This window comes from Pseudophryne corroboree, chromosome 2 (assembly GCF_028390025.1).
Source record: "Pseudophryne corroboree isolate aPseCor3 chromosome 2, aPseCor3.hap2, whole genome shotgun sequence".
Taxonomy (NCBI): Eukaryota; Metazoa; Chordata; class Amphibia; order Anura; family Myobatrachidae; genus Pseudophryne; species Pseudophryne corroboree.
In genome coordinates this window covers 397,453,918-397,476,710 of record NC_086445.1, presented here as the reverse complement: position 1 = coordinate 397,476,710, position 22,793 = coordinate 397,453,918, and the positions used below count along the sequence as shown (strand labels likewise).

The 22,793-nt window shown below is 44.3% G+C and overlaps 2 protein-coding genes across 3 annotated transcripts in view; one reads left to right on the top strand and one right to left on the bottom strand.

Annotated features, from left to right (window-relative positions):
* Window positions 1–903, bottom strand: part of EIF5B (eukaryotic translation initiation factor 5B) — a 90,833-nt gene extending 89,930 nt beyond the window's left edge. Inside the window, exon 1 of one of the 2 annotated variants that reach the window (XM_063953369.1) lies at window positions 460–903. In XM_063953369.1, the coding sequence (XP_063809439.1) occupies window positions 460–494 (35 nt within the window). In that variant the 5' untranslated portion in view covers window positions 495–903. The remainder of the gene's footprint in view (window positions 1–459) is intronic. The other variant, XM_063953370.1, reaches the window with a different exon arrangement.
* Window positions 904–1,291: 388 nt separating this feature from the next.
* The window catches only part of TXNDC9 (thioredoxin domain containing 9), an 88,261-nt gene continuing 66,759 nt past the window's right edge, over window positions 1,292–22,793 (top strand). Inside the window, exons 1-2 of the mRNA XM_063953371.1 lie at window positions 1,292–1,459; window positions 16,109–16,310. Coding sequence (XP_063809441.1) covers window positions 16,122–16,310 — 189 coding nt within the window. The 5' untranslated portion in view covers window positions 1,292–1,459; window positions 16,109–16,121. The remainder of the gene's footprint in view (window positions 1,460–16,108; window positions 16,311–22,793) is intronic.

Sequence of the window (22,793 nt, the reverse complement as noted above, 5' to 3'; positions counted from 1 at the left end):
TGAATCCGCTAACGCTGCAGGTAAGAAGACCTGCGGTTCTCTGGCTCTTGCGGAGAAACAGCTGGCACTGGTTCTCTGTAGCTGGAACACACAGGACACCTACACCTGCCACACTGATCACTTGTACAGACAATCATCCTGTGCACTGTACATAGAGCAGGCCGCTCACTGTGGCCCAGGGCACCTTCTTGTCTGCATACCACACATGGTCTGCCCCCTGCATGTCCCTACTTACAGTGTGTGTATAATTTTATATATATATATATATATATATATATATATATATATATATATATACACACACACACGCGCAGAGGCCTGTGCACAGGTAGGGGCACGGCACATCAGCTCTCTCCTCACAGTGTACGAGCAGCAGTCGGGGCATCTTAGGCCTCTGGCCCCCCCGGCAGCACACATCCCCGGGGAGTGCTGAGCGGCACAGCCACTGGCCACATGTACCTCTCCTCTGCCTTGCTCTTCTGCTTCTTCCCCATGATGGCGCTGCCTGGTCAGGATGTGCTCAGTCCGGACTATCACACTCTGCTGCTGCATATGGTGGCTACAGGCACAAGCTGCTGCTGATTCTCTCTCCCTGGCACATGCGCCTGACCCTGCTGTCTGCGTGCGATGACGTCAGAGCACAGCGCCCGGGTAGAGCCCAGCAATGACGTCACGTAGTACACAATGCAGCTCTGCTACACCCGTTATGCTGTGGGCTGTATTCTGTCCCTTTCCTACAGGTAATGTGCAGCAATAGCGCCGGTGTATAGGGCTCCTTGCCGACTCTCTGTGATGGGTGGCTGCTGAGATGCCCGGGCAGGGTGTACCAAGATGGCTGCTTGCACGTGTAAGAGGCCGGCGCCACGCACTTTCTACCATTAATGAGCGCTTTATCGCCTTCAATGAGCTGATAAGCATACAACAGCGGGTATTCCCAGACTGGATGAATGAACACGCATAATAAAGGTTACATTGACCTAAAATGTAAATTGTGTGCCAGGAACAAAAATGGCGCCGTGTGCTGCGTATCGTGGTGCGGGCGTGACCGCACTGATGGCGCGGTTGTGTCTATGTTGCCTTCGTGCAAAGGACCTGGACGTGACAAAACGAGTGGGCAGGAGACAACTTCCGCCCTTACAGCTCCTAAATGTTTCCTTCGTTCTCCGTCCGTTTAGGGTATTTTTTTTTTTCTATGCAGCATTGGATCGCTCGCCACGCATCGGGCTCGGTGTCTCGCTTCGCTCGCCACACTTTTCTATTCCAAATAGATTGTGACATGGACCCAGGGGGTTATGGGAAAGGTCCTTAGCGCGAAGAGAATCTAGACGCAACCCTGATTGGCGCCCTGGTGACATCATTCATGTGCCCTCGGTGCGCGCACCTAGTGATCGCTTGGTCGTCCTGACAGTGGCCGCTGTTGTTGGTGGGAGTGGCCGTGAAGCAGGGGGAGCAGCAGCAGGTAATTCCGGGAGCACTGGGATCCGGGGCTGGCACTGGGGTTGCGGGTTACACCGGGGCCTGTGCTCAGAAGCCAGTACAGGAGGAGCCTTTGTCATCAGCCCTCTCTCCGCGTGCCACCCTGGGCCCTCTACCGCCCAGGGAGGAGCTGGGCGTATATACATAACGACAGCTGGGTGCAGGGTGGGCCTGCTGTCATCCGTCATAGACCCAGGAAGGGCTCCTAGTGCAGGGCCCCTGAACGTCAGCTGCTGCTGGCTACACACCCGAGTGATGCCAGGGACTAGAGAATTTTGGGGGCTTAGAAACGATCCCGAAAACATCCAATTTCAAGCACACACACCACACAGGTCTCATGCTGATTGTCTGTTTCAAAACCCTCATGTCGATATCTTGTCTCCGTACACACTGTCAGATAATTGTTACACTGTGGCAAATCCAAATGAATAATAACAATGGTAGAGCTGAGCAAACATACAGGAAGAAGAACCATAATATTCTCAATTACAGTATTGCTCTTTGTATTGAGTACAGCAGTGGTTCCCAAACTGGGTGTGGCACTTGCAGGGATGCCACTTGTTGGTGGTTAGCTCCAAATCAAATTAGTTATGGTCAATGTGATAGGCAAAACCAGTGCTGGTGGCTGTCAATTATAAAATAAGTGGTTAGGTTAGCCAGCAACCATTGATGGTTACTGGCTGATGGTTTTATAGCAGAGAGTTTTGCCCCATCCATGGTAGCCTTCAGTCCTCCAGCTGATAGTTTTCTGGCCCTGCAGCACTACTGTATGTGACTGGGCTATCGGCCTGTAGTAGCAGTGTTGCAACACTGGCTCCAAGTCCTCCGGGCATCTAGAAGCACTGCTTTACTTATGTTTAGACTTGTTATGTACATACAGCAGTCAGTGAGTGCAGTTCATCAATCAAGGTGGGACTGGGTGGGTTCACCACAATAGCCTGTCCTGCCACCGCCTCCCTCTCCCACCTTCTTCTAGCGCTGCTGTGTGCTGACTTGACTGTGTTCATAGGCGGGCAAGATGGCTACTCACGTCTTGCCCCACTTCCATGGCCGTGATCTCAGTCTCCCGGCTGGCCAAGTCCCTCCTAGTCACATCGTAGATTACCATAATGTAAACATACATTGTTTGTGACGTGTACCTCATGTAGCCACTGCTGCTGTGAAGTTCATTCACTCACTGCCTGACTGCAGAATCTGCAGCCACGGAGGCCATGCATGAAAGTCCTATAGTAGGAACTATCGATGGTATGACATAGCATAATTTCATACCATCGATGGTCCCTCTTATGTTTTACATTGGTGGCAGTCATCAATGGAAAACACACCAACGTCCATCCTTAATATGTGGACAAACAGAAGCACAGCCCTGCCCACCACCACATAACTGAACCTAAGGGTGTCAGAATATCACAATTTACATAATTTAATTTTTTTTCTCTGAATCTCTTTATAAGAAAACTTTGGAATAGGTGTGCCATGAAAAAACTGCCCTTAATATAGGGTACCGTGATTAAAGAAATTTTGGGAACTACTAGTATACAGTGCTGCTGCACCGTATTGTTGATACTGTCCTAAACTAAATCCTGTCTAAATTCAGCCCAGGTAACAAGTACACTTTGGCACTGCATGTAGTTCTGCATTTGTTGTATGCTTAATACTTAAAGCTATTGAACCTGTTCGTACGCTCAAGAATGTCTCAACAGCCATATCTTGAAATAAGAAGTTACTGTTTACTTTTTCAAGAAAGCTTTTAATACATTTCTAAAAAAATGCTAACAATTTAAGCAACTATAATCATTCATTTATTACCATATTATTATTTCTATCAAAACGGTCTCTCATATTATGCCCATACACAAAGGGGGGAATTCAAATGTTATTGCACCCCCGTGCTCTCGTCTAAAGTGACGGGAGATCGCGAGGCGTTACTTAAATGTGCCCATTACACTCTGGTTTAGGCGTGCAAAGCACCTAAACCCGACTAAAGTGCCCAAACGGGTCTCTTTACGTGCATTTTAGCTCGCTACCCCCCGGGGGGGGGGACATTTGAATCTGGCCCAAAGTCTGTGGGATGCTACAGGTGGCAAGTAACACATCACTAAGGTGATGCAAATTCCCAGTACAGTATTGCACTGAAGGTATAAACAAAAAATATCAGGGGATAATGAACATTTGTGGAATAATGTTTGACCTCCTCCCCACTGATAAGCAATATATAGAAGATATGATCATTTAACCCCTTAAGTGGCATGCCCAGAAAATCTCCAGTGCCAACTGCATCGGGGAGACTGGCTATCCTGGAAGATTACCAGGGCATGCCACTGCTCTTCCTCCCTCATACTCTACTTGGGTGGTGGAGTTTTGCGGAATGACATGATTGCGACCGCATGAATTATAGATGACACTTATGTTGGCCGGAGTGTGCTGCATACACACTTACAAGTTCATGTTTAGGAAGCAGCACCGTTAAGTATGCAGGTGTAATATCAACATGGACAGAAACATGACAGCCGATGTTGGGGTTAAGCTGCAGTTAGGATTAGTCTTAAGGCACATACACACTGGGCGATTTTGAGCTGAAAGCAGTTCACTATTGGTGTTGAGCGGTGAGGGCTGATGCGCGCTCTCGCTTCATCGCCAGCGGCTGCCGTTCATCTACTGGTATTACCAGTAGATGAACGGCGGGGTGGCGGCTTTCCATAGCGTCCTGCTATGGAAAGCCGCTCACCCCCGCTGACATCGCTGGGCAGGGGGGGAAAGCGCTCAGTGTGTATGCAGACTTTGTAAACAAGTTGACTGTTGTTTGTAATGTCATTATTATTGGGTTCTAGGGTTCCATCAGAGTTATGCAATAATTTTAGCGTTTTGGTTTTTTTATAATTCATGTAGGAGATATTTGTGATATCTCCTGCCTTAAGGCTGTCATACATTATTCAATACCAAAAATGTATGAAAAACATTCAGAAAAAGTTAATTCCATATGTTTTACAAAATAAAGAGGAGTGTTACTCATTATAATTCTGTAAGCCCGCCTTTGTGTCCGTGTCGGTGCAGTGACAACCTCTATTTCTTCAAAGTTCGGGTATGTGTGTAACCCGCCTTGGCCAGTTTAGGATTAAGTTAATGTAAACTAATGTTTAGACTATATATCTTGCAAACTCTTTTTTGGCTGGAAGGATCTTGCCGCATGTATCAGTGTCCTAGCTGTTGAGATCCAATTTATAATCAAGGTTCTTGTTGACTTGTCAATCCAAAATGTAGTTGCAACAGTAGTTATTAAACAGGTGAATCACTGTCAGTAGGAGATTAGATAATGCCGTCACTGGACCTCCAGTTATAGTACAAATGCCGGGCAGATTTCAGTAAAAACTAGAAGAGGTGGGATGCATTTTAGGTTCCTGGCTAACTTCTGTGAGCATCGCAGCAGTGTTGCATGTTTATTCCACAGTGCCTTACCTTGGTAAAGTGCATGAGAAAGTTGGGAAATTGGTACATGTCTTTATTGAACATATCTTAATTGAAACCTCTAAATACATTATAAGTCATTAGGAGGGATGTCCCAGGGCAATGCACAGTGTCCCAATATTTTTTATTTTAAAATATTTTTTTTTCTCTTACATCCTAGAGGATACTGGGGTCCACATTAGTACCATGGGGTATAGACGGGTCCACTAGGAGCCATGGACACTTTAAGAAATTGATATTGTGGGCTGGCTCCTCCCTCTATGCCCCTCCTACCAGACTCAGTTTAGAAAATGTGCCCGGAGGAGCCGGTCACGCTTGGGAAGCTCCTGAAGAGTTTTCTGTATTTATTTTCTTTTTTGTTGCTTTCAGGCAGGTCTGGCTGGCACCGTGGGAATTATGGGTGGGGGGGGCAACCTCCCTAGGGTTAATGGTCCCGTTCCCCGCTGACAGGACATTGAGTTCCTGAGGGTCCTATTTGCAAGCCCCACCACGGAGAGCGTACAAACCCACAGCACACCGCCAACCCTAACAGAGCCAGAAGAATTAAGAGTGGTGAGTAGGTGGCCGGCGTCCCAGTTAGTGGGTCGCCGGCTGTAATAGCGGCACATGGGTAGGAGCGTAGCGCTGACTAGCAGGCTGCGGCTCCAGGCTTCAGAGGCATACAGGGTGTGTGTTCCATTAAGGGGGCGGGACTTCACTATGAGCGGATCAAGGCAGCTCACCAGCGCCATTTTCCCTCTGCAGCTGAACACAGACAGACTGGCAGGGAAGCGCAGCTCCTCCACAAGGACTCCAGAGCACCTCAGTGGTACCAGTGGGTCATGGCAAAGGGGGGGAGCAATATTTGGTGTACTAAACCCTATTAAGGGTACTTAGTTTGCGACCCAGCTGAATTTGTACTTTAGCTATAGGGGCGCTTTGTGGCTGGCTCCAATATACTCTGTGTCTCCCTAGAGGGCTCTGTGTGGGTTAACTGTGTTTTACCCTATTTTCCTGTGTGTGTTTACTTTCACATTTACTATGTCAAAGGAGTGTGTATCATGCACAGCAGAGTGTTTTTCTCAATCTGGGGGATCACTGCCATGTACTCAGGATTGTACACATTCTCAGGCTAGTGGATCTGAACCAGTATGGTTAGATTCAGTAAAAGGGATGATTTCAAATATTTTGAATAAATTATCCCAAAATGAGGAGACTCAATACTTAAGGCAATCTGTTGATGACCTGATGAATAGAGATTCAGTGGTCATTCCAGCGTCTCAGACCACTGCCAATTGTCCACAGAAGCGTACTCTGGCTCAAATCATGGAGGCTGATACCGATGATGATTATGTATCAGACCCAGAGGAGGGTGAGATGGACTCGGGAGGGGGGGGATACAGCTTTGTCACGGAATACAGGCCCTGATAGAAGCTATTACAGATGTCCTGCACATCCCTGACAAAGTGACAGAGGAGGATGAGGAATCTTATTTTAATGTAAAAAAGAAATTCTCAGCTACTTTCCCTGCATCTAAGGAATTTAATTCCCTATTTGAAGCAACTTTGGTAAATCCTGACAAGAAGTTTCAGGTCACAAAACGGTTATTCACCTCCTTCCTGTTCCCTCATGATAGAAAAAAATGGGAAAACCCACCGATAGTTGACGCATCGGTTTCTAGGCTGTTACGTAAGATAGTTTTGCCTGTTCCTGGGGCAGCTTCCTTGAAGGATGCTGCAGACCGCAAGATTGAGACCACTCTCAAATCTCTGTACACAGCTGCGGGTGTGGCCCAGAGACCCACTATAGCTTGTGCATGGATCTCTAGGATCATTGCTAAATGGTCGGGTAATCTAATTGATGGGTTCGATTCCTTATCCAGGGGGGAGATAATCTTACTTGGCTACGCCAGTGGACTGCAGACACGGATTCCAGGAAGGGCGTGGAAAGCCTACCTTTCACAGGTGAAGCCCTCTTTGGAGATGAACTGGATACGTGGATATCCAAGGTTACGGCGGGTAAGTCTACATACCTTCTTTCCGCAGCTCCACCGGCTAGAAAATCCTACACTGCTCCTACTCTGTAGTCCTTTCAGACAGCAAAGTTTAAAAACAAAACCAAAGGTTCTTCTACGGCCTTCAAAGGTAATAGAGGTAAACCCAGAAAACCAGCAACCGCTGTTTCACAGGGACAGAACCCCGGTTCTGCTTCCTGTAAGCCTTCGGCATGACAGTGGACCGCACTGCCTGGAAGACAGGCAGGTGGGAGCCCGTTTGAGATATTTCAGTCACATATGGGCAACATAATGCCAGGACCCCTGGGTCAAAGATCTTATAGCCCAGGGCTACAGACTGGAGTTTCAGGAACTCCCACCTCACAGATTTTTCAAATCAGGCTTACCAGCTTCTCAAGAAGCAAGTAAGACTTTACAGGAAGCAATTCAGAAATTGGTACAGACTCAGGTCATTGTTCCAGTTCTACTTCAGCTGCAAAACCAGGGTTATTATTATTATTCCAACCTGTTTGTAGTTCCGAAACCGGACGGTTCAGTAAGGCCCATTTTAAATCTCAAGTCATTGAACCTGTACTTATGGGTGTTCAAGTTCAAGATGGAGTCTTTGAGAGCGGTGATCTCAGGTCTGGAGGAGGGGGAATTCTTGGTGTCTCTGGATATCAAGGATGCGTACCTTCATATTCCGATTTGGCTGCCTCATCAGACTTATCTAAGGTTTGCATTACAGGACCATCACTACCAGTTCCAGGCCCTGCCATTTGGCCTATCTACGGCACCGAGGGTGTTCACCAAGGTAATGGCAGAGATGATGTTTCTCCTCCGCAAACAGGAAGTGAACATAATACCATACCTGGACGATCTGCTGATAAAAGCACCATCCAGGGAGAGGTTGTTAGACAACATTGCCCTCTCAACCCGACTACTCCAGGATCACAGGTGGTTTTTGAACCTACCAAAATCTCATCTGGAACCAACACGGAGGCTGGGGTTGATATTGGATACGGAGGAGCAGAAGGTATTCCTTCTGTTGGAAAAAGCATTGGTGATCCAGTCAATGGTGCGGGATGTTCTAAGACAAACACGGACATCGGCGCATCTATGCATTCGCCTTCTGGGGAAGATGGTAGCCGCTTACGAGGTGCTGCAGTACGGAAGGTTTCACGCAAGGCCCTTCCAGCTGGATCTGCTGGACAAATGGTCCGGATTGCATCTTCACATGCACCAGAGGATACGTCTGTCGCCAAAAGCCAGGATTTCTCTTCTGTGGTGGCTTCAGACTTCTCACCTGATCGAGGGCAGAAGGTTCGGGATTCAAAATTGGATTCTGATAACCACAGACGCAAGCCTCAGAGGTTGGGGAGAAGTCACCCAGGGGGAACAGTTTCAAGGAAAATGGTCACGTCAGGAAGCCATTCTTTCAATCAACATTCTGGAACTAAGGGCCATATATAACGCCCTGCTACAGGCATCGCATATTCTTCAAGATCAAGCCATTCAGGTTCAGTCGGACAATGTGACTGCAGTAACGTACATAAAATGACAAGGCGGAACGAAGAGCAGGGCAGCAATGGCAGAGGTAACAAGGATTCTCCTCTGGGCAGAAAGACACGCTGTGGCGTTGTCCGCGATCTTCATTCCGGGAGTAGACAACTGGGAAGCGAACTTCCTCAGCAGACACGACCTCCACCCAGGAGAGTGGGGCCTTCACCCGGAGGTGTTCGGGTGCTTAACACGTCGGTGGGGAATGCCACAAATCGACATGCTGGCCTCTCAACAAGAAGCTCAAGCGATATTGTTCCAGGTCGAGGGACCCGCAAGCAGTGGCGGTGGACGCTCTGGTGACTCCATGGGTCTACCAGATGGTGTACATGTTTCCAGTTTCCACCATTCCCATTGATCCCAAAGATTCTCAAAAGAATAAAAAGGGAAAAGGTTCAAGCAGTTCTCATTGCTCCGGACTGGCCAAGAAGGGCCTGGTATGCGGATCTACTGGAGATGCTCCTAGAGGACCCGTGGCCTCTACCTCTTTGCTAGGACCTTCTCCAACAGGGGCCATTTGTCTATCAAGACTTATCACGGCTATGTTTTACAGCATGGAGGTTGAGCGTCAAATTGTAGCCCAGAAAGGGATCCCGGATAGGCTTATCCCAACCCTGATACAAGCCAGAAAGGGGGTAACGTCTAAACATTACCACCGTATTTGAAAAAAAAAATACGTCTCTTGGTGTGAGAACAGGAAATTTCCTGCGGTGGAATTTCAACTGGGACGTTTTCTCCTTTTTCTGCAGTCAGGTGTGGATGTGGGCTTACGTTTGGGCTCCATAAAAGTTCAGATTTCGGCCTTATCCATTTTCGTCCAGAAACAATTGGCTTCTCTCCCTGAGGTTCAGACATTTTTGAAGGGGGTTCTGCACATCCAACCGCCCTTTGTGCCTCCTATGGCACCTTGGGATCTCAACGTTGGCCTTGGCTTCTGCGAGGCGTGTGTTGGAGCTGGGGGCATTGTCTCACAAAAGCCCCTATTTGATTTTTCATGAAGATAGTGCTGAACTCCGAACTCGTCAGCAATTTCTTCCAAAGGTGGTGTCTGCGTTTCTTATCAACCAACCTATTGTGGTTCCGGTGGTTACCGACCCCTCTGCTACTTCAAAGTCCTTGGATGTTGTGAGGGCTTTGGAGATCTATGTGAAGCAGACAGCTCGTCACAGAAAATCTGACTCGCTGTTTGTTCTCTGATACCAATAAAATTGTGTGTCCTGCCAATTCTACGCTGGATCAGGCTTACTATCCCGCATGCTTATTCCACGGCAGGTTTGCCGTGTCCATAATCTGTACAGGCCCACTCTACTAGATCGGTGGGTTCTTCCTGGGCGGCTGCCCGGGGTGTCTCTGCTTTACAGCTCTGCTGAGCAGCTACTTGGTCACATTCGAACACGTTTGCTAAGTTCTACAAGTTCGATACTTTAGCCTCTGAACACCTTTAGTTTGGTCAATTAGTTCTGCAGGAACCTCGGCACTCTCCCATCCGGTTTGGGAGCTTTGGTACATCCCCATGGTAAATCTTTTTCTCGTAGTCTGTATAGGATACTGGGCACCCGCCCAGTGCTTCGTTTCTTCCTGCACTGTTTCTTAATTAAGTATTCTTGGTTCAGCGGTTGCTGTTCCTGGTTTAAAGTTTGGTTAGCTTGGCTTTCCTCTAGTTTGTGTGTGCTGGTTCGGAATCTCACCACTATCCTTTTTTATATCCTTCTCTCAAAGTATGTCCGTCTCCTCGGGCACAGATTCCTGGACTGAGTTTGGTAGGAGTGGCATAGAGGGAGGAGCCAGCCCACACTATCAATTTCTTAAAGTGCCAATCGCTCCTAGTGGACCCGTCTATACCCCATGGTACTAATGTGGACCCCAGTATCCTCTACGGACTACGAGAAAAGGATTTACCGGTAGGTAATTAAAATCCTATTATTCCTACTTTTCATCTAGCCTGATGTGAAGTAGAAGCCATGATTTCTGGCATTATAACACCTGTTAATGCAAACTTTTGATTAAATAGCAAAAAGTCGCAGCTGCAAGTTTTTTACCCACATTAAGCAATTTGTGGCTAATTGCATATTGCCCATTGAATGGAGCAAGATGTGTTTGGAGCAATGCAACACGCCTGAACGGCAGTATTTTTATTATCCTTTATTTATATGGCGCCACAAGGGTTCCGCAGCGCCCAATTACAGAGTACATAAACAAATAATCAAGCAGGAAAACAGCAACTTACAGTTGACAAAATATAGGACAAGTACAGGGTAAATAAACATAGCTACATCAGCAGATGACACTGGAATAAGTATCAGGTGACAGAAGACTGCTGGATTTGGTGCAGTTGAATATTATTAAAGTAAGAAAAGGATAAGCACATGAGGGAAGAGAGCCCTGCTCGTGAGAGCTTACATTCTAAAGGGGAGGGCTAGACAGACAGGGGTGAGACAGATGGGGTACATAGAGAGCGTGGAACAGAGGTTTAGGATGAGATTTGGCTGGGTTTGGTGAAGAAGTGGGTCTTGAGAGCCCGTTTGAAGTTTTGTAGAGAGGCGGAGAGTCTGAGGGGGAGAGGTAGGGAATTCCAGAGAAGTGGTGCAGCACGTGAAAAATCTTGTAGGTAGGAGTGGGAGGAAGTAATCCGTAGGCAGGAGAGTCGACGTGCATTAGCAAAGCGAAGAGGACGGGTGGGAGTGTAAAGGGAGATGAGGTCAGAGATGTAGATGGGAGAGGAGTGGGTGAGGGCTTTGTAAGCAAGTGTGAGAAGCTTGAAATGGATTCTGAAAGGGAAGGGGAGCCAGTGAAGGTCTAGTAAGAGAGGAGAGGTGGACGTAGTGCGTTTGGTGAGGAAGATGAGCCGGGCAGCAGCATGGAGTATAGATTGGAGTGGAGAGAGGTATTTGTCAGGAATGCCAGTTAGGAGGAGATTACAGTAGTCCAGTCTGGAGATGACCAGTGAGTGGATAAGAGTCTTAGTAGCATCCTGGGTCAGAATGGGTCTGATCCTGGAAATATTTTTAAGATGAAAACGGCAGGTTTGTGAGAGGTGCTGAATGTGTGGGCTGAAGGAGAGGGAGGAGTCAAGGATTACTCCAAGACAGCGCACATGGGGGCTAGAGGAGATAGTAGTGCCATCAATAGATAATGAGATTGTAGGAGGTGAGGTTATGCGGGAGGGAGGGAAGATGATCAGCTCGGTCTTAGACATGTTAAGTTTAAGAAAGCGCTGGGACATCCAGGAAGAGGTAGCAGAGAGACAGTTGGAGATACGAGTGAGGAGAGCAGGGGAGAGGTCTGGAGAGGAAAGATAGATTTGAGTGTCTTCAGCATAAAGATGATATTGGAAACCAAAAGAACTAATGAGCTTACCTAGTGAGGACGTGTAGAGAGAGAAGAGTAGAGGACCAAGGACAGAACCTTGGGGTACCCCTACAGTTAGTGGAAGTGAGGGGGAGGTAGAGTCATAAGAGGAGACAGAGAATGAACTGTCAGAAAGGTAGGACGACAGCCAAGAAAGGGCAGTGTCGCGCAGACCAATGGAGTGAAGAATTTGCAGTAGGAGAGGATGGTCCACAGTGTCAAAAGCAGCAGACAGATCCAGTAGAATAAGTAGAGAGTAGTGTCCCTTATGCTGCTTTCACATCGCAAATGCCGGATCCTACCCGGTAAGAGAAACGTGTACTTACCGGGTGGGATCCGGCATTTGCGCTCCGTTGCTGGCTTTCCGACCCGGCAATATACAGCTACTCTAAAATGTACTGGTTGGAAGTATAGTATAGTATGGACCTCAAATGTAGAGAATGTAAGGGATGGTTCTGGTGGTATGAGTTGGTAGGAGTAACTTGAAGGTAAAAGGACCCCAACACCACCCCCAGGTCGGGAGGTGTGTGTGAATGTGAGGCCCCCAGCCGAGAGAGCAGCAGGAGAAGTAGTGTCAGAGGGCGTAATCCAAGTTTCAGTAATGGCTAGTATGTGTAGGGAGTTGGAAATAAGGTAATGAGTGGGGACCAGTTTGTTACAAACAGATCTGGCATTCCAGAGGGCACAGGATAGGGGGTATGAGTTTGTGGGAGAGATGTGAATGAGATTATCAGGGTTGCTGTAGCGATGAGGTGAGATTAACTTTGAGGGCAGGGATGATGAGAGAGTGGTAATGGTGCGGGTGCTTGAGCTAGGAGGGGAAACTGCAGGAGGTGGGCAGGGAGGGAGGTCAGTGTGATGTGGATGGGGGTGTGGGGAGGTGACAGGGAAGGGAGAGAGGAAGCAGGGCTGAGTTGTGGGGTAGTAGGACCATGGGGCAGAGGTGAATGAAAGTGGGGTAACAGGAAAGGAGGGGGAAGGAAACGGATGGAGGGGAGAGAGGAGGAGGTGTAGGAGACTAGGGGGGAAGGATAAAGATACATTATTAGGTAGACACTGAGTGATGTGGGGAGTATTAGAAAGCCTTGACATAGTGTTAAGTAGGTAAATAGGTTGAGGGAAAGTGGAAGTAGGAGAGGAGAGTGTAAGGGAATCCGAGCAGAAGAATTGCAGAAATGCAGGTGAGAAAAGCAGTGTAGGCTTAATGGGTGTAGATTCCGTATGAAATGAGTCAAAAGCGTAGATAAAGTGGGTGCAGAAATGTATCTGGAGTGTAAGAAATGAAAGGATTGTGAGAGGTTTAAGAAGCGATGGTAATTATGTTAGATGTTTTAAGTGTTTGCAGGTAAAATTGCATTGGTGCAGCTGTGCTTAAAAAACAAAATTACAATAATACAGATACAAGCATTTGTAGGTGAAATGGATGGTTTTTGAATTGTCCAAGTAAGGTAGTTCCGTGCTATTTAATCAGATGGAACAATCAGGAGGTGAGTGATCTGAGAAGTGACTTACATTTGTTATTAGTTCTTCAGTTTTCTTTGTTTTGTTAGATTGGTGTCCTTCTGTTTTCCTTTTTCACTTCGATTGAACGCTGATAGAACGCTGCTATGTGGCAATTTTATCACGCTTTGATACAGTGCACGCTTAGATAGTAAATGTACAGCCAAACGGCTTTGCACAGCCTACACCATTGAACTTAACTAGAGGACTACTACAAGTGAAACCAATAATTTAAATCTGTAGCCACACCCCACCCCCTCAAATGCCAAGCAGTAAATTACCTTACAAAAACAACCATGCATTCCACAAACATTAAACTGGGTCTATATCATTCATACCTAGCAGAATTAGCTTTGCATATACACATATAGTGCAGCAGAATATGTTGGTGGTTGTAGTCAATTGTAATTACCTAGCAGAATTAGCTTTGCATATACACATATAGTGCAGCAGAAAATGTTGGTGGTTGTAGTCAATTGTAATTACCTAGCAGAATTAGCTTTGCATATACACACATAGTGCAGCAGAATATGTTGGTGGTTGTAGTCAATTGTAATTACCTAGCAGAATATGTTGGTGGTTGTAGTCAATTGTAATTACCTAGCAGAATTAGCTTTGCATATACACATATAGTGTAGCAGAATATGTTGGTGGTTGTAGTCAATTGTAATTACCTGTAGGTGACAAGAAGAGAAGAAACGTCAATTCACAATCGATATCGGCTGACGATAAATTAACGCTGATAGAACGCTGCTGTTATGTGGCAATTTCATCACGCTTTGATACAATGCTCGCTTAGATAGTAAATGCACAGCCAAACGGCTTTGCACAGCCTACACCATTGAACTTAACTAGCAGTAGGCCTGTACACATACATTACATTACAACTACTAGTAAAATACACATAATGACATAGTACAGGGTATCAGTACTCCCATCATTTTAAAATTAGAGACACTGACTTCTTTGTAACCATATGGTTTGATGAGACCATAAAGTTTACCTTTCTTTCCTTTGGTCTCTCCGTAAAACAACGCCTAGTAAAAACATTCTTCCTGCAAATGCTGGGCATATATACTGTTCAATTATCGTCCCAATCACACGATAATCAGCTGAGACTGAACAGTATGGCTGTGATAATTTATCTCATAGTTTCAGTTTGTATTATTAATGCATGTCAGTCTGACAGACATTATCTCATTGTCTGCCCACCTTTATTCTGTAACTGTTATAACAGTCAACTGACCCTAATTTCCAGGAACCCTCCCAGGTTTTTATTATATGTCACCAGTAATGTCGCTGATTTTCAACATAGGCCAACTATAAAGTCCTAAGCTTATTTATTTTACACTCTTCTTACAATCTTATTGTTATCTGGACTTTACAAGTTTAAACGAGTGTGTTTAGACTCCCAAACAATTGTCAGTATTAAGTTGTGTTTGGGCATCCATGCATGTTTCACATATCAGGCCCAAACACACAGGTTTAGCCACGTAAAATGGCTAAACCAGTCTAAAGTCCTGCTTTGGGCATCCAAACTATTGTTTGGAAGCTCAAAGTGCCGAGTTTGTACACACCACCTCAGGAGACTGCAAGAAACAAAACATCATCTGTGGCTAATGAGCACTTGAACCACAGAACAATTGAATTGCTGTTGTCGGATGCCATATAGTGGCGTCCGTGAAGATAACAATTGAATTCCTCCCAGAGCCCGTCAATAATGTTGATTGTAGTGAACCAGATTGCACTGCTGTAGACTGATTTATGGTCATGCAATATGAGTGTGAATTATTGCAACAAAATCGTTGAGATGTATCTATACTAAAAGTACTTACCTTGGGAAGACTAGGACATTTAGGAACTTAGACATTGTACAGAAATAAGATGAATGTCAAGAATCCAGCCTTTCCTTACCTCTGTCACCAAAATGCTCAATCACACTTCATCAGGCCCATTTTAGACTACTGTAACCTCCTCTTTGGCGTATCTGTTTCCTACCTCTACCCACTTCAATTTATCCTTAATGCTGCTTATCACCGACATTGGTCGATATTCAGTTACCCCGACAGCAAGTCGGGTGATATATGTCGCCGACGGGGGCTATCTAATTAGCCCCGATAAGCCGGCACGTGCCGCTGCTTATCAGAGATTTTGTTTCACCTGCTAAAATCCCAGATAACAGCCCAGTTTTCACCCGAAAACGGGGCCATTTCACCCAAAAACACACAGGTTTCACTGTACCTGTGTTTACAGGTGTAACAGTACGTTTTATCGGCTGAGCTAATCAAATAGCCCGACCGCAGCACCCAAAGAAACATTGGGGTTTTTTATTCCCGATGTCTCTTCGGGCCAAATTGAATATCCATGTTTGTCTGTTCTGCTGATCTGTCTCCTCCCTCTGCAACCTGCTTCACTTTCTTCCAAACCTCCACTTCAAAATATCCCCCCATCTCTAATCTCTGTCCACATACCCCCCACCTTCTTATGTATTTTCCATAAGAGAAGTTTTATTTTAAAGTCCAGTTTGAGTGCCTTCTTTTCTAAAAACTATCTGTCTGTCTATCTATCATCTCTATCTATAACCTCTATCTATAACTTTTCTAATAGCTCCACCCCCAGACCCATAATTCCTGAACCTATTTTTCCAATCAAATAGTACTGCTTGCATGTATCTGAAAAAAGCTTAGTAACTTTGTGAAAGCATAAAAGTTCATGCAAAATGTAATTATTATGTTTGTTTTTTAAAGAAACCATAATGTTGTACATATTCTCGCCCTTAAACTTCAGAACTTGAAAAACAATGGCAGCAGACGCTTCCGCGGAGATGTTTTCTAAAGTGATGGAGAGTCAGTTATTACAGACTACCAAACTGATGGAGGAGCAGCTGGATGCACAGCTAGATAAGCTAGATAAGATGGACGAAGATGAAATGGAACATCTGAAAGAAAAGCGTCTGGAAGCTTTAAAGAAGGCTCAGCAACAAAAACAGGTAATTTGTGTGGTAATTAGGGAAGGAATATACAGCGCTATAAACTGGATATAGACAATATAGCTTTTTATTTAAGCAAAAATTAACATTTAGTTGCAGCAACAATAAATTAAAAAATATATGTATATATGGATGTTAAAATGTATAAAATAGGGCAAACACAGCACAACACTTCATTGAATGTATTACCACATATAGAGGCCAAACACAGTCTCCTGTATAGAATCCTTGGAAAAAGCGTGACCTAGTTCCGAGAGTCGCGTCACACACGCGGGTCCGGTCATGTGACCGTGACCTCGACGTGATCTTTGTGGTTCTCACGAGGATCAAAGCCGGTCACGTGTACGCAAACAGCGTCACGTGATCGACGTCCTTGATTTTGGTGACCTATTAGAGTCCAGTTTGCGTTCCAAACACAGGAAGCATACACACGCGATCACATGATCACAATACTAACCCAGGAAATGTTTTAACTATTACATATACTGGATATAAGTAATAATAAACAAAAATGTTTTCTGGGCACATATACACTTGTCTCCTCTTATTAAGCATATTAAACTGGATATAGTTTTATTTTTCATGATATTTCATGTTAGTTAGTTAATTAAGTACAGCTGCTAACAATGGGCAATCAGCACAGCCTTTATAAAGGGCAATTTCACAATGGACACACACACACCTTGATAAAGCTGTTGACACAGCGAAACACATCGGTTTGCAGAGGCCACCACTACAAATATACATCTAGATCCTGGAATACGCCTAGAAGTCCAGCACGCTTCAAACGGGGAACTTGTTGGTGTCCGAGAGTGGAACAAGAGACCATGCTTTCAATAGGACTTCAATCGTCCAAAATCAAGCTTTGAAGGTTCTTTATTCACTCCATGTGGACTATACCATCTGTACAAGTGCTATATACACCCCCTGGACTGTGGCATCTTTTTCCAAGGATTCTATACAGGAGACTGTGTTTGGCCTCTATATGTGGTAATACATTCAATGAAGTGTTGTGCAGTGTTTGCCCTATTTCTCTAACGTCCTAGAGGATGCTGGGGACTCCGTAAGGACCATGGGGATAGACTGGCTCCGCAGGAGACATGGGCACTTTAAGAAAGAATTTAGTTCCTGGTGTGCACTGGCTCCTCCCTCTGCCCCTCCTCCAGACCTCAGTTTGATACTGTGCCCAAACGAGCTGGGTGCTTTTCAGTGAGCTCTCCTGAGTTTGCTGATAGAAAGTATTTTGTTAGTTTTTTTATTTTCAGGGAGTTCTGCTGGCAACAGACTCCCTGCATCGTGGGACTGAGGGGAGAGAAGCAGCCCTACTCTCTGAAGCTAGGTCCTGCTTCTTAGGCTACTGGACACCATTAGCTCCAGAGGGATTGGTACGCAGGATCTCACCCTCACCGTCCGATCCCAGAGCCGCGCCGCCGTCCCCCTCGCAGAGCCGGAAGATAGAAGCCGGGTGAGTATGAGAAGAAAAGAAGACTTCAGAGGCGGCAGAAGACTTCATGATCTTCACTGAGGTAACGCACAGCACTGCAGCTGTGCGCCATTGCTCCCACACACCTCACATACTCCGGTCACTGTAAGGGTACAGGGCGCAGGGGGGGGCGCCCTGGGCAGCAATATAAACCTCTTATTTGGCAAAAGGAGCATATATACAGCTGGACACTGTATATATGCAGGAGCCCCCGCCAATTTTACACTTTTAGCGGGACAGAAGCCCGCCGTCGAGGGGGCGGGGCTTCTCCCTCAGCACTCACCAGCGCCATGTTTTTCTCCACAGCACCGCTGAGAGGAAGCTCCCCGGACTCTCCCCTGCTTATACCACGGCAGAAGAGAGGGTTTTAAAGAAGAGGGGGGCACATAATTCGGCGCAGATAATAACAGCGCTACTGGGTAAACATTAAATTGCTGTGTTTTTTCCTGGGTCATATAGCGCTGGGGTGTGTGCTGGCATACTCTCTCTCTGTCTCTCCAAAGGGCCTTGTGGGGGAACTGTCTTCAGATAAGAGGGTTCCCTGAGTGTGTGGTATGTCGGTACGTGTGTGTCGACATGTATGAGGTAAAAGGCTCTCCTAAGGAGGAGATGGAGCAAATGTGTGTAAGTGGTGTCTCCGTCGACAACGCCGACACCTGATTGGATATGTGAAATAAAGTGCTGAGGTAAATTTATTGCACAAAAGATTAGAGAACAGACAGTGAATCTACACATGTCTGTCCCTATGTCGCAGAGTCTCACAACGCTCACTATCCAAGATAATAGACACTGATACCGACACGGAGTCTGACTCCAGTGTCGACTACGATAATGCAAAGTACAGCCAAAACTGGCAGAAAAGTATTCAATATATGATTATTGTAATAAAAGATGTTTTGCATATCACTGATGACTCATCTGTCCCTGACACGAGGGTGCACATGTTTAAGGGGAAGAAAGCTGAGGTAAATTTCCCTCCTCTCATGAAGAAAAAGAGCGGGAATCTCCAGACAAGAAGCTGCAGCTTCTCAAAAAGAATTCCCAGGGAGTATCCTTTTCCTACTAGGGCCAGGATACGATGGGAATCTTCCCCAAGGGTGGACAAAGCTTTGTCACGTTTACCCAAAAGGTAGCGCTGACTTAACAGCCATCCTCAGGGATCCTGCAGATAGCTTGCAATAAAAGTACTTTGAAGTCCATTTACACACATTCTGGTACACTACTCAGACCGGCGATTGTGTCGGCATGGGTTTATAGCGCTGTAGCAGCGTAGACAGATACCTTATCAGCGGAGATTGAAACCCTAGATAAGGATACCATGTTATTGACCCTAGTATATGTATATGTATGTGTGTGTATGTGTGTGTGTATATATATATATATATATATATATATATATATATATATATATATATATATACACAAAATAATATGTATATAAAAGATGCTGTCTTTTTTTTAATATTTTTATATATATATATATATATATATATATATATATATGTGTATGTGTAACAGAAAATGATACTGCGCCACTTGTGGGATAAAAATTCAGTAAAGGATATGATGTTGATTAAAAAACCAATTGTTGATTAAAAACACACACGTACCTATTTAAAGGTGTCAGCCAACCCTTTGAAGAAGTCTGATTGAGACGAAACGCGTTGGGTGCCCTGCAGTGACCCCCCCAGCCTTTTAAAAAGCTAAGTCCAAATCCCTTACCTTTTTATTGAGATTTTATATGCTTTTAAACCAAATATTCTGTATTTTATTCCATTATTATATTAAACGGCTTGTTTGTTAATTTTATATCTTTTGGCTCATAAATCGTATTTTATAGTGCATGTATTTTAAACAACACCAGTCGCCGGTACCCATATTCCCCCATTCTATATATATCTATATATCTATATATATATATATATATATATATATATATATATATATATATATATATATATATCTATATTCTCAGAAAGTGAAGAAAAGGGCGCCTACTAGTGTCTAGTAAAATTATAGAGCTGGTGTGATTGAGAACAGGATACTACTTATCTGGCATAAACAGACTTTAGCTTCAGTCATAGGACCAGTACAGGTACATGAAAAAAAGATGAACAAAATAACATAGCGCGTACTGTTTTCACGCAATCACAATCTACAGATCATATAAACCAATTGTGTGTTAAAAAACTTTCTGGGTAAAGGTAAATCCCAAAATTTAAAATCCACAGCCAGGGATTTTGTTTTAAAAGTTTTTCACAGTAATAAAACACACATACAACATAAAGGTAGAAGTATAAGATATACAGTTTTCAATCCATAGATCAAATGAACCAATTATGTGTTTAAAAAACTTTCTGGGTATAGGCAAATCCCAAAAATTTGAAATCCACAGCCAGGGATTTTTTAAAAGTTTTTCACAAAATTTAATACAACACATAAAACATAAAAGGTAGAAGTAATGCGAGCGTACAAGATAAAATTGAATGACAAGCTTATCTGTCCATATTAGGAATGGGATACATCAGATTTTTCGTAAGCATCCAAGATAAAATAGTAAAATTTCAAACGTACAAAAAATAAGTATAAAAACAGCTTATCTGCCCATAAGGGAAGTTCAGGTGCATCGGTCCCAACGCGTTTCGTCCTTAATTAGACTTCATCATGGTGAAATTTTAGGGATTTGCCTACACATAAATTTAAACACATAATTGGTTCATTTGATCTATGGATTGAAAACTGTATATCTTATACTTCTACCTTTATGTTGTATGTGTGTTTTATTACTGTGAAAAACTTTTAAAACAAAATCCCTGGCTGTGGATTTTAAATTTTGGGATTTACCTTTACCCAGAAAGTTTTTTAACACACAATTGGTTTATATGATCTGTAGATTGTGATTGCGTGAAAACAGTACGCGCTATGTTATTTTGTTCATCTTTTTTTCATGTACCTGTACTGGTCCTATGACTGAAGCTAAAGTCTGTTTATGCCAGATAAGTAGTATCCTGTTCTCAATCACACCAGCTCTATGATTTTACTAGACACTAGTAGGCGCCCTTTTCTTCACTTTCTGAAAATCTTGTTTATGTGTTTTCCAAGCACATATTTATTGCTTAAGGTTGCAGCCACTCTTACTCTAGAGGAAGTGTCACGTACTATATACACTTGATTTCATATTATATTATTTATTATTGGTAGTACACCGTGATATCTGAGCGCCCCCGTTTCTATTTTCGACCATATATATCTATATATATATATATATATATATATATATATATATATATATATATATATATATCTATCTATATATATATCTATATATATCTATATATATCTATATATATCTATATATATCTATATAATATATATATATATATATATACACACCGCAACTACCACCTAGGTGGAAGGTGCACTCACGCCCAGAAATCAGTCTCTGAAATCACTTGTAGGTTCAATTTATTTTAATCAGGTTCAAACTCCATGTCCCTAAAGTCTACAAGGACACCTCTTACCCGCAGAAATATTAACGCTATTAATTTTCAACAACTATCTACCTCTCTGCAACCACTGCTTTCACCAATTTCTACATTCACCTCTCCAGAGACTGCTGTGTCACACCTTAACCAAACTCTAGTAACAGCACTTGATGAAGTGGCTCCAGCTACCCATCACACTCCACGTAGACTTAGATGTCAACCGTGGCACTCTAAATACACTAGACACTTACAAAAACTCTCACGAAAAGTTGAACGCCAGTGGCGTAAATCTCGTAGTTCAAGTGACTTTCTCACATATAAGACCACCTACCACTCTTATCGTACTGCTCTGGACACTGCCAAACAAACATATTTTCAATCTCTCATCTCTGCTCAAGCCTCTAACCCCAAGCGACTTGCTTCCTATTTCAAGGACAAGATTGACAAGATCCGAAATGAAATGGTATGCTCTTCCACAGCAAGTGACCTGCTCCATTCCCTGCCTGAACCCTCTAACACCTTCTCTTCCTTTGATCCTACAAATGAAGATGAAGTTTCTGCACTCTTTTCATCTGCCTACTCTAATACCTCTCCCCTTGACTCTATACCCTCACAAATTAGTAAAGCTCTGTCTACTGTGCTCATCCCAACCTTAACGAAAATCTGTAATCTCTCCCTGTCTACTGGTATCTTTCCTTCTCTATACAGGCATGCAGTGATTACTCCCATTCTGAAAAAACAAAACTCTGACCCGAACTCTCTCTCTAACTACCGTCCCATCTCTCAGCTCCCATGCCCCTCCAAGCTACTGGAGAGACTTGCCTACACTCGCCTCACACACTTTCTTAACTCACACAGCCTACTGGACCCACTTCAGTCAGGATTTCGTGCCCAACACTCCACAGAGACAGCACTGACTAAGGTAGTGAATGATTTGGTCACTGCTAAATCTAAAGGACATTACTCTCTACTTATTCTCCTTGATCTCTCTGCTGCTTTTGACACTGTTGACCACTCTCTTCTCATACAAACACTACAATCCCTAGGTATTCAGGACACAGCCCTTTCTTGGTTCTCATCCTACCTATCTAATCGCTCCTTCAGTGTTCGTTTCTCTGATTCTACCTCTCTCAGTTGGAGTACCGCAAGGCTTAGTCCTAGGTCCTCTGCTTTTCTCTATCTATACCACATCTCTTGGCAAACTAATCAACTCTTTCGGATTTCAGTACCATCTGTATGCGGATGATACTCAAAACTACCTATCCTCCCCTGATTTGTCACCATCTGTATTGGGCCGTGTCACTGAATGCCTTTCTGCAATTTCATCTTGGATGACATCTCGCCACCTCAAACTTAATATTTCCAAAACAGAATTAATTATATTTCCACCGGCCAATAGTAGTTTCCAACCTGATATCTCTATCACTGTTGAGAACTCTGCAATCACCCCTACCCCACAAGCTCGCTGCCTAGGTGTCATTCTTGACTCTGAACTGTCCTTTGTTACCCACATTC